This window comes from Manis pentadactyla, chromosome 2 (assembly GCF_030020395.1).
Source record: "Manis pentadactyla isolate mManPen7 chromosome 2, mManPen7.hap1, whole genome shotgun sequence".
Classification (NCBI taxonomy): Eukaryota; Metazoa; Chordata; class Mammalia; order Pholidota; family Manidae; genus Manis; species Manis pentadactyla.
In genome coordinates, this window is record NC_080020.1 from 7,438,188 (window position 1) to 7,454,807 (window position 16,620).

The 16,620-nt window shown below is 44.8% G+C and overlaps 1 protein-coding gene across 1 annotated transcript in view; it reads left to right on the forward strand.

Moving 5' to 3' along the window:
- The window catches only part of LOC118928253 (relaxin receptor 2), a 77,105-nt gene extending 72,148 nt beyond the window's left edge, over positions 1-4,957 (forward strand). The window contains 1 exon segment of the mRNA XM_057491718.1: positions 3,722-4,957. Within this exon segment, the coding sequence (XP_057347701.1) occupies positions 3,722-3,981 (260 nt within the window). The 3' untranslated portion in view covers positions 3,982-4,957.
- The last annotated feature ends 11,663 nt before the right edge of the window (positions 4,958-16,620 follow it).

Genomic DNA, 16,620 nt, shown 5'->3' on the forward strand with positions numbered 1-16,620 from the left:
TAACCTCCAGGGACAAAGGGCTACACATGGGTGTTGTGGAAAACCTGCCTAGGTGACAATGAGGCACACATACACCTCTGGGTAGGAACCACCAGTCTGTGTCTTTCCCTAGCCCTGTGGATGTCACACTGGGCTCCACTCTGTGGAGTGCTAGATGTTTGCAAACCCTCACACTAGTTAGAAATTTATCAGGTCCCCTTTTCTGGGAACTAGAAGTCATAGCCATCTAGGGGCCACCCAGAGCTCTTGGCTGCCTTCCTGTGAACCAGATTTTGAGATCATCTTCAACTCATTGTTTCAGGCTATTGCAAATATCCTTGGAGAGTTCAACCAGAGCAGAAATTCTGTCTTATTTATCTCGCTACCCCAGCATCAAGCATGCAGTTGACATGTCGGAATCCCTTATAAAAGAATGGTGAACTTACAAGTAACAGCTGTGACAATTTATGCCCCTCTGGCTTGTACACAATGTCATGGGAGGCCTTGTCAAACGCCTCACTGCAAAATGACACACAGCATCCCCTTAACCTGTCAGCTCAGTCTCATAACAAGGCAGAGAAGGCCCTAGAGCCACGGACGATGTAGAAGTGGAGATGCAGCAGGTTGATCAGGGTCAGCTACCCCAAAGCCCTTGCTGGGTGGCGGGAGCAGAGGCCGTGAGAACGCGTGCGAGGTCCCTGATCCCTGAAGAGCAGAGCTAATTAAGTGTCCCTGTCGCAGATGCGGAACCTCGTGGACAGCCCCCAGTCTACTGCAGCTTCCCGGACACCTCAGCTTCTGCAGCCTACACTGCAAACTCAACAGGGCCAAGACGTCCTTTGGCCTCCATTCCTCATGCAGTGAAGTCCAAATGCTGGGATTGGCACTAAAATATTTCTCACCTCCCACCCCACCCTCGTATAGTCTATGATCCAGGCCCGTCAGAATGATTGGCCTTTTTCAATCTGCCTTTTCTTGATGTCCTGCCCTTGCTGAAGCTGTTGCCTCCATCTGGACGGTACTTTCAACCAGTAAACAGCCTCCTAAACACCCCTTCTCACTCCTCAAGGTTCACCCCAAATACTCCCCCTTCCGGACCTCTCTCCACCCCTCTCCCATTCAGTCCTGTTGCTTAAATGTCAGCTGTATCCTGTTCGCATTTTACTTACTAGCTTCATTTGAACTGCCTCAGATCAGTAGCGCTTCCTAAGTGTATTCATTGCCCCCTTCAGACTATAAGCTTCGGGAGAGGAGGGACCATGTCTGGTTTGTCTTTCCACATAATGTTATTGAATATATGCTTTTTCAGGTAAAGATGCTGAGCTGGTCCGAGAGTGGTAGACGGGGGTAGTGGGGTGCCATCCTCCCTGGCTCCTCTTTCTACACCTTTCGGTGCCCTTCTCCACCCCAGAACTGGCTGTGGAGGAGGCAGCCCGTGTGGTGGGAGGAAGGACCGGGGGGAGGCAGGAGTCCTGCGTTCCTGTCCTGACCTTGCCACTGAGGGAACTTAGGACCTCACCTCATCTCATCCAGGCTGTTCCCAGATGGTCTCTGAGATGCCTTTCAGTTTTAATGTTCTTTGAATCTGTTAACTCTGTAAAGGTTTTTCTCCCTGTGCTCGTCTGCTGGGGCTGCCATAACAAACACCGTAGGCTTACATGGCAGAAATGCATTTCTCGCACCAGGATAAGGAGTCGGCAGATTCCTGTGGGGGCCTCTCTCCTTGGCTTCTCCTCAGTGTAGCTGCCTTCTCACGGGGTCCTCATGGGGTCCCCCCTCTGGTGCACATACTCATAGTGTCTCTGTGTGTATCCAAGACTTCCATTCTTATAAGGACACCCATCAGATTGGAGTGAGGCCCTTCCTAATGGACTCAACTTAAAATTTTGAAGGCCCAGCCTCCAAATATAATCACACTCTGAGGTGCTGGGAGGGTAGGATTTCAACTATGAACTTGGGGGAACGCTACTCAGCCCAAAACATTCTCTGATTTAGAATCAGGAGATGACAGGTGATCAAGGGTATCTGATGGCAGCAAGAGCAGTCATCATCCTCAGGGAGACTAAGACATTTCAGATCATGGTGGGGAACTGGAATCAGAAAAAATGTCTTGCGAAAACATTATCGGACCACACTGTTGTTCACTACGTTTATAGTGCGTACTTTGAGGTTTGTTTTGAACACCTCAGTGCACCTAGAAATCTTCATCACATCTGGCTGAGCCCCTTCTTCTTTGCCTGGCTTCCCACAGTGTTGCCAGAAATGCACCCACTGTCCTAAGCCCATCCTGGTCCCCACCAAGAACTCTGGTGGAGATTTCATGTCACTGACAGCAGTGTGGTCAGCCCAAAAAGATAAGCCAGCATTAACCCTGCCATCTCAGGGGAGTCCTGAGAGTGTCCCCCTGACACTGAGTGGGAAGTCTCTTTACGGAGCCAGCTCCTTGGAGGACCCAACAGGCAAAAAGCAACTTACCCTGTTTTTTTTTCAGTCATGAACTGTGCCTAGTTTCTCCTTTTTTAAAATTAAAGTTAAATAATATAGTAATATGAAACTTTAATAAGTCTAAGATATACCAAATATAGATCTTTTTCTTCCCTATTTATTCCAGTTAAAAATAAATAAATAGGGACAATAAAGAGAAGATTGGTTGGGAAGAAAGGGGGGTAGACATAGGGAAAGGAGACAGGGGACAGGTCAGGTGAATAGTCAGAGAAGAATCAAAAAAAAGGAGAAAACCAGAAAGGTTGGAAGGAAGGAAGAGGACAAAGAGGAACAAGTCACGGGGTTTGTAGGGTAAGAAAATTATGGGGGGGACGACAAGAGTGAGAGGCATAGTACCTCTGGTCTCACCATCCAGCTTCTGTCTGGAGCTCTTTGAAAAGGGAGAGGAGGCCTCCTACTGGGGGTGGGAGTGGAGAATCAGCCTCAGGCACTGATGCTGAAGAGGGATGTCAGCAGAGCTGACACTGGCCCAGGCCCCTGACGTGCATCCAGTAAGTGAAGGGGACCCCCTTTCACACAGAAGGCAGGGGAGGTCTCGGGAGCTGAGACACTTTGCCCACAGTGACATAGCTAAGAGGCGTCTTATTGCACGTAACAGGGAAATCCACTTCCTCCTAACCAAGCAAAGGATGTATTCGGAAGGTATAGCATCATCCCAGATTTTATCCTCACAAAGAACATTTTGTGGCATCTTTCCCTTAATATTCTTTTAGCATTTGTGAGGCTCTACACAAAAGGACTTCCTTGAGTTTGGAGATGTCTTCCTTTCTGCTCTTCAAACTGTCAGAGTCCTGTCTGCCCAGACCCTCTGGAATATGAGGGGTGCAAGAAGGCCTTCAGGGCTGCAGTTAAGCTCAAGGTCAGATCTGACCTGGCTCGGCAGTTTCCTGAACACTGTTCCACTGCTTAAGAATGATTCCCTCATTTTCTTATTTTTTATAGGAAAGGCAATAAAAACAAAAATACCACTACATAAAAAATTAAAGTTTGTGAAATGCATTCACACACTTCCTCTCTGTTGGCCTCACAACACCCATGAAGTGGCTACTGACATTCAGAGATGTCAAATGGCAGGACCTTGAATTCATAGCTCCCATAAATATTCAACAAGGTGAGAGAAAACTTAAAGGAACTGGGGAGCCTTCTGGAAAATACCCCTGACTACACAAGGTGGCGCGCACTTTGTGTCTCTTTAAAATGCCGACTTCTGCTTTCCACGCTCTGCTTCCTTCTCCAGGCCCAGTCACTTCCTGGGTGGTGGTTTTCTTCCTGCCGGTCAGCAGTGCCTTGAACCCCATCCTCTACACACTCACAACCAGCTTCTTCCAGGACAAGTTTAAACAGCTGCTGCACAAACATCGAAGGGAATCGGTTTTCAAAACTAAAAACAAGAGTGTATCCACGTCCATTGTGTGGACAGATGATTCCTCTTCACTTAAACTTGGGGTTCTGAACAAAATAGCCCTTGGCGATAGTATGGGGAAACCAATTTCCTAGTAACGGTTTTGGCTCCCTGGACATTGGGGGACCACCTATAAAGAAGTACAGCCCTTGGGCAGGGACATCTGCAAAGCCTTTCAGCTCTACCAACGGCCGAGCTTCCTGCAAGGAGGGCGCAACCGAATGCCCGCTGGCACTGCGTTCCCGCGGCAGCTTCACTACTTACAAGCTGTGCTAAGAACCGTGCCTGAGGGTTCTTCTCACCCTGCATCCTTGAAATGCACTAGCAAATCCACTAACAGGAGGCCGTTGTGCCGCTGGTCTCTAGCTAGTCAGCACTGCCAGCCTACCAGGGAATGCCCGCATGTGGGCACTGCTTGCTCTGCTTTTAAACTGAGGTGCACTGCCCATAAAATAAAGACATTCATGGCATGCAATTCCAGTGTGGCCGCAAGAACATGGCTTTCTTTTCTTTTTCCACAGCAAATTAAGTCAGCAGCTCCCTGCTGAAGAGCTAGCCCAGGATCTCTGAGATGTTCACCCACCGCAAGCCCAGCCCCACGGAGGCGGGGGAGCAGCCACTTTGAAAGCAGAACGTCATACGGGCGACCACACCTAGCATATGAGCAGAGAGGAACACGGACGGAGCCTAGTACCACGTGCCTTCTCGGCTTTTACTTAACGTCAGAGGAAGTGAGATCCCAAACAGGATATCGCTTTGCAGGCCCCAGAGGAAAAGTGGACAAAACTGTCAAGATATGCATTTAAACATTTTTATTAAAGTATTAATAAGATCTATATTCTTAAGTAATTTTAAGTGTAACTGTCATTGCTGGAAAGTTCTGCCTTCAGAGAACACACAGATAAGAGGTGTTAAAGAGGATTTAAGGATAGTGGTTTGATTGGGACCATTTGCTTACTCAGGGAAATTCCCATTGTTGTTAATAAAAAGCCCAGTAAGTTTGGATTCGTTTTTCGAAAATGAGAAGTACTTGCGAAGGCCTCACTATGGTTTATACTGAAAGTATATGTGAAAAAAAAATCAGGTAAATAAAATTATATTTTGCATTTGTCCATATATTACTTTCAGTTTAACAGACCATGGATTTATTGACTGTTAGCCATGTTTATTCAGACATAGCTAGGAAACAACATCAGTTATTAAGACACATCTTACCTTTTTCTTTCTGTCCCTTTTACCAAAACAGGAGGCGGCAACCTCACTTCCTCACTGTGCACTCCATTCTGAGTTCCTTTAATGAAACAAACTGTAAGAAGCTGACCAAGAACACCAGATCGTCTCAATTATTTGTTAATGGGACTACCTTTTATCCAGTAGCATCCAGGCAAGGAAGAATCTCAGTTTCTGCATCACAGCTGTTCTAGTAACTTACCTGTTGTTACTTAGTATTGACTAAAGCCATCACATATGGTCCTTCCTTTTAATCAAGTGAGATATTTTTTACATCAGTGAAATGTTTCCAGTAGGATTCTACAAATAATGTTCCTACACATCGCGTAGGCTGCCCTTTTTCCTTATGGTTTCAAACTTTTCTCCATCTTGTCTCTTCAGTATGATTAGTTGCTTCCCAGCTTTTAGCTTAGTTCCAAACAATCAGTTGCTTTCTACAATCACTATTATTTTACTAAATGTCTTTTGCCAGTTCTTGATCACCATACGATTTATTTCCTAATACATTTCCCAACATCAGGAGCATAAGTAAGGAATAGACCCTGAGCCTAGGGTATTGCAATCTCAGCACGAATGTGTGTCTCCCCATCTTGAGAAATGTCAAGCATAGCCTATGAATCAAGCGTGGGGGAACCGAGTCTGCGAGGTCCGTGCTCCTGCTGCTGAGCAGAGGACATGAGGAGAAGCAGAAGGTCAGGAGAGCCAAGGAAGGTCGGAGTATGTTGCACAGAGAAATGGAAGCAACGGACTGGTCAGCAGCATGCCAACAAACGGTACGGAATTGAATTCTGGTAACTGTGCGATTAACAATCTCATTCTGTACTGCTGTGTAAGAAGAAAGCCATCAGGAGTACATTTGATTTTAGCAAATAATAGTCTTTTATCTGGATCGAGTGAGGTCTTTTGTATTAGGCCACACTTGCTTTTTAAACCCAGTGCTTCTGTGTGGTTATGAAAATACCACCTCTGAATCATTTTCCACAACAATATAAACATCAATTAAACATTGCTCCAGAATTTAAGTGGCCATGGACTGTGCCATCTCTGAGTAGGAAATGATGAGGGTGAATTACCTGGTCTGTATTCCTTCCGTGTGTCTGTGTGTGACTGACATCTTGTCTTGACAAGAAAAAGATATTCAAAAAAATTGATGTGGCGCATCAGAGAAGTGTACAAAAAAAGGGTACATGGTTCATCTGTGTTACACATGGCTAAGCTTATTCACATCATTTTGTTTCATTCTTAATGTCTATCTCTAATTAAAATTAAAATAGTTGATGTCCACTGCAGTTGCTGAACTAGCTTCTTGACGGCCAGGGGCTTTAAACGAGACACACATATCTGAGCTTCTGTAGACAGGCAGCAGTATCAGAGTCCCCCATCCCTACCTTGCCCCACAATTTTGCATCTCCATCTACCTGTTCTCCATAACATCATGGACTCTCATCGTGAGGCAAATCTACCCCCTCAACGTTTGTCTCTTCAGGCTGACTCGGGGGTCAGATCGAGTCAGTATTTGGTAATTTGTTACAAATCTGCTCATGTAACATTTTCCAGAATTTAATCTCACCCAAGGTGATTCTTCACTGTGCTTTCCACCCTCAAGTTCATAAGCAATGCAGAGATCCAGAGAAGGCACAAGATAGAAATGAGAGATGGTAAAGTGTCACCAATGATATCCATGCTATTGCTTTATTAATGCTCCAAGGGCGTCTAAAGGAAATGCATCTTCCGATGTTTCTCTTTTAAGTTTTTGCAGGGTAGCATAAGTGGACATGTATTTGTATTAAATACATAGACTTAGACACCTTTACTCAAGAAACAAAGTATTGAAGATAAGCATTTGTGTTTTCTTATTCTCTTACTCTGGTGAATAAGAAAGAGTGATTCCAAAGATCTCTCTTTGTATGTATCTATTTATAAATGTGGGTAAAATTGCAGTATTTCCAGAATCTATCATCTGGCCTTAGTGCATCTCCACATCAATAGGTGTTTCCAAAGCTTGGAGAGAAGAATCATCTACATATCAATAGGTGATTACAAGGGTGGGCGGAGCAATGGTGGATCTGGACTGGAGAGGATTAGCAGGGCCCTTTTTGCAGCGGGATAGTGAGACAGGGGCGAGCAGAAGTGGATGACTGCCTCTAAGCAGTAAACAAGTTTCTCCCACTTTATTTCTCCCTTTGATGATTTCGGCTTCAAAGGTAATTTGCCCCAGGCTGGGAACATGTTTTCCCCCAAGAGTTACAATATATTTACCTATTTTTATGTCAGCTGTCTGTTATACTGTTTATGAAAAATGAAGATGCATATTTAATAATAATGTTTATTTCTGAACAAGGAAAATAAAGTTAAATCAGACTATTCTCCCTTTAAATATTTTTTTCAGTGGGAGATCTCAGTCCTTGAGAAATTCTTCCTAAAGTCCTGATTGAAACCTATTCATTACTCAGTGCGCTTCATTAGCATAGTCTTCAGGACATACCTTCACATGACATGTACAGGAGGGAGAAATTACAAAGGAAGAAATAGAAAACAATAAGGCCAAGTGACAAAACTGCAGATCCAGAAATGGGGATCTGCTCTCTGAAAGCGCCTGGTCCCAGCCCTAGGTGACACCTCTTGCCTCTGGGACCTGAGCAAATTCCTAACTATTTTGAGTTATAGACTCCTAACTAGTTTGGATACAAGAAGAAATTATTTCTGGACTGCCTGGGAACCAATAAAACTGTCACCTGTGTACTGATTTTCTGAATTCATGGTGCTAGGGTGTTTGGTTCAGTAATGGTTTTGTAATGGAAGCTATACACTTTCCTGCTACAGACAACATCCACTTAGGGCGAGGAAATGCAGGGTGAGATGTCAGTGGGCCGGGGTCATAGTTGCAGTTGTTCAGCCATCAACTGCTGGTAAGACCTAGCCAAGCATCTTTCAATCTCCTCCATTCTCTGCACCCAAGTTCCTTCAGATCCTGTCACATAAACCAATGTCTTGTCCCATTTGTGGGAAGATCTATAACTTGGAATAAACCACTTCCTGAAGGTCTGTGTGAAGTAAAAATCCAAAAGTTCAGATGAAGTTCCAGGATCATCCAATTCTCCGTTCCTGGGATTCACACATTTCTCAGGCAGACTCAATGCACAGGAAATCCACGTCTCCAGGGAAGCCTTACAGGGCCCTGTTCTATTTGGAAAGAAAACTGAGGCATAGCTTCAAACAATGAAGCTTTTCTAAGACACAGCAGATCACAACAGCAGGGCAGTCGGCACACCTTAAAAGTTAAGGGACCTATTGCCAGCAAAATCTGGGAATGCAGACAGCGTGGCAATCAACACGTGACCATTTTAACTGTAAACCTCAGACTCCTCTCTTCACGTGAGTGTATAAACAGGTCTCCTATCACCTACATTACCCTCTAAAACAGACACAGATGCACAAGGAAGTCCAGCGTGTATAACTGGGTATATTTCTGAGAAAAGTGTGATTCAGAGAAAGCAACAATGACATATCTAAATCCCTCATAGAACTAGGATAAAACATGTATTTCTGGACCCGGGATTGATCTTTGTTTCATCCTTCGCACCATCAGCCGTGAGCTCTTGTAGCCTCCCCCGCTCCCTCTCTCTGTCAGCTCCTGCCCCTCAGCCCACAGTGCCCGGATGTCTCGCATCTAACAAGACAGCTGCACCAGCCTACACCCTCCTTTAGCATCTGTCTGATGCTCACTGTCTCTTTATAACTGAACATTTGAAAGCATCTCATCAGTGCTTTGACCTCTCAATCCCTGAAAGCCTCCACCCCCACCACGCCCCTGAGGGTGTCCCCATTACTTGACCTCTCTGGAGGATTTATTCCTAATGACCACTTCCTCCTTTAAACTTTTTTCTTGGATTGGAGGGCGCCACTCTTTCCTGTTCTACACTCCTTCCCTGGCTTTTCTGACACCTTTATGAATTTCCTCTTCCTCCTCTTTTCCCCAAAAACTTACAGACAAGTTTCTGACGTTTTCCTATTGGTTCCTTGTTTCTGGCCCTCCCTACACCCCTCCCTGGCTTCAGTTTCTCTCTGGCTGTCATAGCTAAGTAAATTAATTTTTTTTAAACTCACTTTAAAAAATACAAATATGAGGAGCTATTTTGGTGGTTCTCACTGAAGCTCAGCACTTATTTTTTAAACTCCTCCACCAATTATACTATAATTTTTATGGAAAGTTCTAACCTCCTTGAGGAGAATCAGCTATTCTTTCAAACTTACCCCAAAGTGATGTGTTTTTACACGTTTCACAATGGGTTCAAAACGCATCAGAATTATTTCTTTGGAAGTTTTTAAAATAGGATAGAAAACTCTATACACTTAAACTTCATAAACAGCCCAGGCTAAAGAAGGGGAAATGAGGATGCTGGTAACTCCATATTTAAATTCTTCTCAGTTCCCTTTGTTTTAGTCCAGGACCTAAGCTTACATAAACTTTATCTCTACTTTTGTTGGACCGAATCAGAATGCGCAGACTTGACCACTGAAAGTATGAGATCGAGAAGGGATCTTAAGGAAATGTTTCACACACATCCCTGGAGAGTCCCTGGATGGGGTGGGGTGGAAACCCCGGGTCACATGCCAGTTGCTTTAGAGGCTGAGACAGTGATTCTAATTGATTTATCTTTCCTGGTTCTGTGGGCAGGCCTGGAGGTCAAGGACTGAATTTTTCTCTTGCTTTTGAAACAGCAAACTAGTTTGTCTTAGTTTTCCACTTCCTCCAGTGATGGTTTTCCTTAACAATGCTTGGTGCTTAAGTTGCTTTGAATTTTTCATTTGCTCTTCTATACTATTATCCAAACACCAGACCAAAATAGAGCTTCAATGTTTTGTTCTCAGTAGGGGCTCACTCTACACCCGGCAGCACTGAGTTTGGTTTAGATTCACCACCGTCCATCTAGCGGGAGCCCAGCCCTTGGCCGCGCCCCTAGGGAACATGGCCGTGCTTAGAGCTCGCCCTGTTGTTTGTCAGCCAATAAGAAAATAGGTGGACATAAGGTATGACTCTAAAATAATAATTAATTGATTGATTGATTAATTAATTTTATTTTGGTATCATTAATCTATAATTACCTGAGGAACATTATGGTTACTAGACTCCCCCCATCACCAAGTCCCCCCCACATGCCCCATTACAGTCACTGCCCATCAGCGTAGCAAGATGCTGTAGGATCACTACTTGTCTTCTCTGTGTTGTTTAATAATAATTTATTTTTAAACAAAGTGAATCACTCCCAAAAGTATACATCTAACTTTCTATCGCCATCCATTTATTCATTTATTCTGCCCACAAATAAGCCTTCCGTAGCTTCCTGGAGCTGAATCCTGTGCTGTCTGACAAGTCACCGCCAAGGTCACGATCCAATAAAACGGCCTCGGCAAGGGGGGCCTTGTTTAGAGTTGTCTTCAGAGATTAAGTCCCACATGTGTATCAGTCTTTATTCAAGAATATGTCTCTTTATTGCAATATCTTTTTCTTTCTACTTTTCTTCTTCCTCTCTCAAACCTTCTGCTCAAGCAAAACCCTTTCGCCATAATTGCTACATTGATCTCAGCTCCTGCCTTTCTAGCACAATCCAAGTGAAGCTTAATTTGACTTGGGAACAGTGCTTATTAAGAAACAATGTATAATCATAGGAATATAACCTAGTTAATGCTTTTTTGGAATTTGAAACTGCTGATCCAAAATTGATAAAGCAGTTTTTTTCTTACAATAAATGATGTTCCTTTGTTTCCTCAGAATGCTAGTAAAACATTTCTCTTCCGCCTAATACATTGTGTGCGTGAATGTCCATGTCAGTCTGTGACAGTCATTCCACATGTGCACCCACGTGCAGCCATCCACAGGGAAAGGGGGTGATTCCAATCCTAACCCAATCAACTCAGTCAGACTTCTTAAATCATTAGGTAATGGCTCTGGATGTTGGCAAGCATCCAGATGGCTTGCCTAGCTTTGCTCTCATTTTTTTTTTTTGAACACCACACATGTTGGTCTCAAAGAAAAAGAAAAAGTTGAGAATGCCAGGAAAGGAAAAATTAAATATGAATTAAGAGACAAACCGACTGTACTTGTGTTGCACATCTTTTTTCCCCAGGCAACAGCACCAGATCCGCATGACACCTCTATTCGTTCACTGACTCGCTTGATTGGTGTTTTTTTGCATGAGGACTCACTGTATGCTGCAAACCAAGGGGGATTCACAACTGAGTGACACGCAGCTCTTCTGCGGGGATATAGGACAGGTGGTCACACTAGGAATCCAGGCAGGACACGGCCAACGCCATAGATTATAAAATGCGATCCTTGCACTGTTTCCCACCCTTACCCCACTCGGCCACTCAGCAGCCTGGGACATAGGTGACCAGTTGTCCTCTGCCTTCTTGAAGTGATGTTTTTTACCTGTACCACCACAGCTACTGCCAGCCCGTTAGATATCATGATCACAAATAGACACCCCTTCTTGTGGATTGAGTATTGGGCAGATGTGTCCCCGTGCTAAGGAGAACACAGCCTGTTAGCACCCCTTTACAGCTTGGAGAGTGGAGTTCAGACTAGATTGCCCCCTCACTCGCACCCCGCACCCACCCCTGCCCAGGCATCCTTGCACAGACCACAGCCTGCATGAAGAACCAGATTAAAGTGAAAACCAATGGCATTCTTCTCTAGATTCCTTTGGAGTGGGGCTGAAGCCACCAGGGCACAATTTCCCCCTCAGGCAAATGCTGGAATGCAAAGCAGTGAGTCCTCTGCCCAGCCAGTGAGGCCTGAAGCTCTCTCTCCATTAGTGATTTAGAGGGTCTTAGCATCTCTTCCTGAGTTTTTGCTAAGGAAGTTAATAGTCATGATTCTTGTCTTAAAAAAAAAAGTTTGCTAGACCAAAATTTTACCAGTTATATAACTTTGGCCTTATTTTATGCCCCTTTAAGCCTCCATTGTCTCATCTATAAAATGGGCTGTTAGTCCATCAGTTTGGGATGTGGTTCGAATAGGTATTTTTAGCACAGTAAATGTAGACGGTGTCCTTAATCGTTATCACTTGTGTCAGGTCACTTTCTGGCTTTTTTCCACTCTGATACCGTTTCCTGAGGCCTCCCCCTTTTCCTGTACCACTGCTACTTTTCTCTGGGCTTCCAAAGTCTATGCCTAACCCTATTCTTAAAGATTCATTGTATGTTTTCCTAAGATTTTTAAAGGAAGAGTCAGTTGGTTTTTACAGATATGGAAAGTGAAATCGTTCTAGGTCACCTTAAATGACAACTTGAAGGCTCATGTAACAAGCCAGGGATAAATTCAGATTTTGGTTTGCATTTTAGGCACCTCTGTCCCAGTGCCTTTCTAACTACATTTTTTGTAAGCACCGTGCCCCATGCCCCCTGAGGGAGAGGGGACATGGAAGGGTAAATGTTTTATCTCAGCTTGTAGCAGGTGTCTTTCTATTTGATTTGCAGGCCTTTCAACAAAACAAAAGGCCTTTTCTGTTCATTTAAAATATATCCTCTCTTTAAAGGTACTCAAATGAGGAAAAAAAGCATACATTGGACAAGATTTCAGGTTCTAATGGACAGAACTGGACCCTTAGTTGCTGAATCTCTCTCCACAGGGAAAATTAGATGCCATTAAAGACATTCTTTTCTAAATAGTATCTAAAATTTTATGATATTTTCCTCTTGAAATATATATGAGTGGCATTCTCAGCAAATAATATGTTTATAGTAGGGACTGAAAACCTTTAAAAGCCAGTTAAGATCTCTTTTATAAAGTCAGCGGAGAATCTCTGTATGCTTGAGTAACAATATGTAGTACCAAGTTCACTTATGCAGCTGTTCTAAATGTCCCCAACTTGCTGTCCCCAAATACTTACCGTTTGTGTTCAAACATGACATACCATCTGTGGCATACAAATTGCACAAAAACATATTTAACCTAAATTTAAAAGTTCTATTCTCGAGTCCCTAAGGTTTGTAATAAATATCAATACAGCTAAAATTGAATGACGTTTCCACCATGTGTAAGAAGGCACTGTGCTAAGCCCTTTCATTCATGTCATTTACAATGTCCAACAACAGAATGAGGTTGGTGCCACCACTATCATCCCCATTTTACAGACGAAGAAACTAAGGCTTAGTGAGGTTAATAGCTGGCCCGGGGCCTCTTAACTAGTAGCGTGTGGTGCCAGGTGGGAATCTGGGGCCTGTCCTAGGGCTTTGTGCTCAGTAACTCCAACGCATGGGGCAGCCTCTCTGCTCACCCACTGCCATCTGCCGTGGGGGAGGCATCAGGAAGGTGGGTGTGGAGATTGGCTTTTGATTTCAGATAGAATAGCTGTGTTAAGGTAAAACCTTTGGGCCCTGTTTCACCTGGAATGCATGTATTCAAAATACAGGTGATCAAAGTAGCTCATGAACCCTAGTACGTGTGTCAGGGAAAAAGTCAGTCTGATGAGAGACTCCGTGAGAATAAAGTGCTGAGTGGACGTGGCATTCTTGGGTGAGTGCTGGCCTTCTGCGTGAGGGTAAGGAGTTTGGAGAGCTCATTGTATGGAGAGTGACTTGGGGCATTTCGAGGCACAGTCCTCAAAGTTCTCTTTAGTGTTGAATTTGAAAAATTCTTAGTCTTTAAAAATACCTGCATTGTACTATTTCTCTTGCGTTTCTCCAGTGGACTGTTAGTCTAAGAAATCCTTGTGGGGTGGAGGGGAAGAGTGCCCAACATGTTTTATGTTAAATAATCATTAATATGGCTTATTCATTCCTATGGCAAACATAATCATAACTCTACTGGGAACGGGGAGGGATTCCGTGGTTTATGAGATGGCTGGCCAAGCCCCACCTATGCAAACATAGCCAGTCAAAATAAAAATACTCATTTAATCCCCTAGTCAAGCTAACTGATAAAATGAAACAAAGCTTTCTGAAATCAGGATAGGTGGGAGCAAGATTTCATGAAGTAAAAAGCCATTGTATGGCAAGAAATCTAATGCTGTTGCTACTTATCCTTGGGGTGCACATAAAAAAAGCTTTATTAAGCTTCGTGATTCTTAGAAATGAAAGCTTTGAGAAACAGATTCATTGTGGAGCCCACGTTCGGTAAACAAGCGGTTAGTTTGTAGGTCCTCCTGGAAGCTCGCGTTAGGGTTTGGGGCGCCCCCCCTCCCCGCCTCCCAAAAGGATGGCATTTCAGGACGGGAGCCGGGCAGGTGCAGCTGCCACTGTGCCGCTGAATATCCTGTTGTTATCCAGCTCTCCTACTGCGGCGAGGCTGACAGACGGGGCTTTTGAAAAACGTCACTGCAGCCAGATCCAGGGGTGCAGCTCTGCTTGCTGCAGCGCGGTGCAGTTGTGTGTGTTTCAGGGACAGACGCGAGGGGACGTGGCAGCCGGTGCACGCCCGGGGCCGCTCGCTGGAAGCCTTTCTGAGACGCGAGGCTGCAGAGAAGCCGGGCTGCTCCTCCTCCCGCTGAGCCGGGGCTGCGGGGCGGCGCAGGTTGAGGCTGTGCGCAGGGGCAGGGCGGCGCTCCCAGCCCATCCTCAGCCTGCGGCCGCCGTGGGAGCAACCGGGGGGGCCGGAGCCGCCTGCGCTGTCGGGGCGGCGGGCCCAGAAGCCCTCCCCCCACCCGGGGGAAAACGACCGCCGTTCAGGTGGGGACCTCCTCGGTCCCGTCCCGGGCTGCAGCAGGCGCTTCTGGGTTCGGCAGCGCAGCATGAAAGCAGCGGCCGCCGCCGCCTCCAGGGCTGCAGGCAGATCAGCCCCCAGCGAATAAGCAGCGAGTCCTGGACCCGGAGGAGGAGGAGCAGCGGCCGAGCATCTCTCTCGCCCGCCGCTCGGTGTCCTTTAAATGAAGACTCCCCGCGGGCGCCGGGGGTAGATCCGCAGAGCCTCGCCCCGCGCCGCCGACCCCGCTCCCATCACTCACCTGTGACCGGCACCGCTCAGCCCGCCCGGTCCCCGCTCCTCCAGCGGCCCTGGTCCGGGCGCCCCTTTGTATGCCGCCGACATGGCCAGCCAGCAGGATTCCGGCTTCTTTGAGATCAGTATCAAATATTTACTGAAATCCTGGAGTAATAGTGAGTAACAGAAAATAATCTTTTTTGTGTGTTTGTTCGCTGGCTGTAGCCTAAGGTTCGAGAAATAAAATCTCAACTGGGTGCATATATGATTGGGGGGCAAGGAAGTTTTCTTTGCTTCCATCTGCTATGGAAATCAAAATGTCAGAGACTGAACTGCTTTTCTTAAGTGCAAAGGCTGCAGTGGAATTACAGCAGATTTCGTCTGATGAATTTTTTTTTTTTTTCGTTTGATGAAATTTAAAAGTGAGATAGACCTTCAGACGCGGCAGAGCACAGGCTGGGGGGCATTCCGGGCTGCATTTCCTGCCTCGATGTTTATTTGATTTGTTTAGGCTTAATCTTAATATTTTGTGAAGTGTGCTGTAGTCAGAGGGGTGTGGCAAGGTTTCAGAGGACTTCGTAATTTTTGTTGTAGCATTGTCTAAAGAAAAAAGTACTCAATAGTCCAAAACCTAAGACTCATCTTTTTTTAAATAAATTTGCTTTTGTACATTTACTTAATCTCTCCCTTGTCTGTGTGGATGATGTTAGGAATGCTGTTTAATATTCAAATTTTTACAAACCTCGATGTTGGTCATAGTCCAAATAGCATGCTTTTCTGAAATGTAAACAAGTGAGGTTCTGGCCCTAATCGTGTATTAGGATATCAGAATGTTACATAGCTTCTGAAGTTCCATTTCTGACCTACTTAAAGATTTTAGCCATAAGATATGAAAAGACAACCTTTAAGGCATCGTGGACCTGGAATCAAATTAAAATGAGGCCTTCAGGTAATCAGTGACACCTTGTGATTTTGGAACAGCTTAAAAACAAAAGTCTTCTCTAGCTCACCAACAGCCTTTATACTTTGGATAAAAGACCAGCAGGTACTACAGACAGAGACTTAATTGTTGGAAATTGAAAAAAATTTCCCAAGAAAGATTCTGTTGTATTACGTGCATGCTAATTAACCTACCTGTGCTCACAGAGCTGGTGATCAGTTATGTCCTACACCAATGACCTGTGGCCAAGATTGTTCGTATGTAAACAAAACCTGGGCCAGGGAACCTGGGCTGTAACTGCTTTGAGAAAAGAGACAAATACCTTCAGTCTTAAGGTATTCAGGGATAGGTATCTCTAAATGATATCCAGAGAAACCATTTTTTCCTTGTCATTTTGCTCCACTGTATACACTATGGGGCTTGTCCGAAGCTGTCTTCCTACAAGTGGGAAGCCATTTAGGAGAAATACTGAAGCCCGAACAGCATTCCTTCATTTGCTGTAGTCATAATTCATTTATCCTGGACTCGTTATTTGTGCAGTACTTCACACTCGAGGATGAATCTTCCTTTGTCTATCCACCCTTTGATTAATGAAAAGAATTTGACACATGGGTTCTTTATGGAGCAGGTTTCCAATAACTG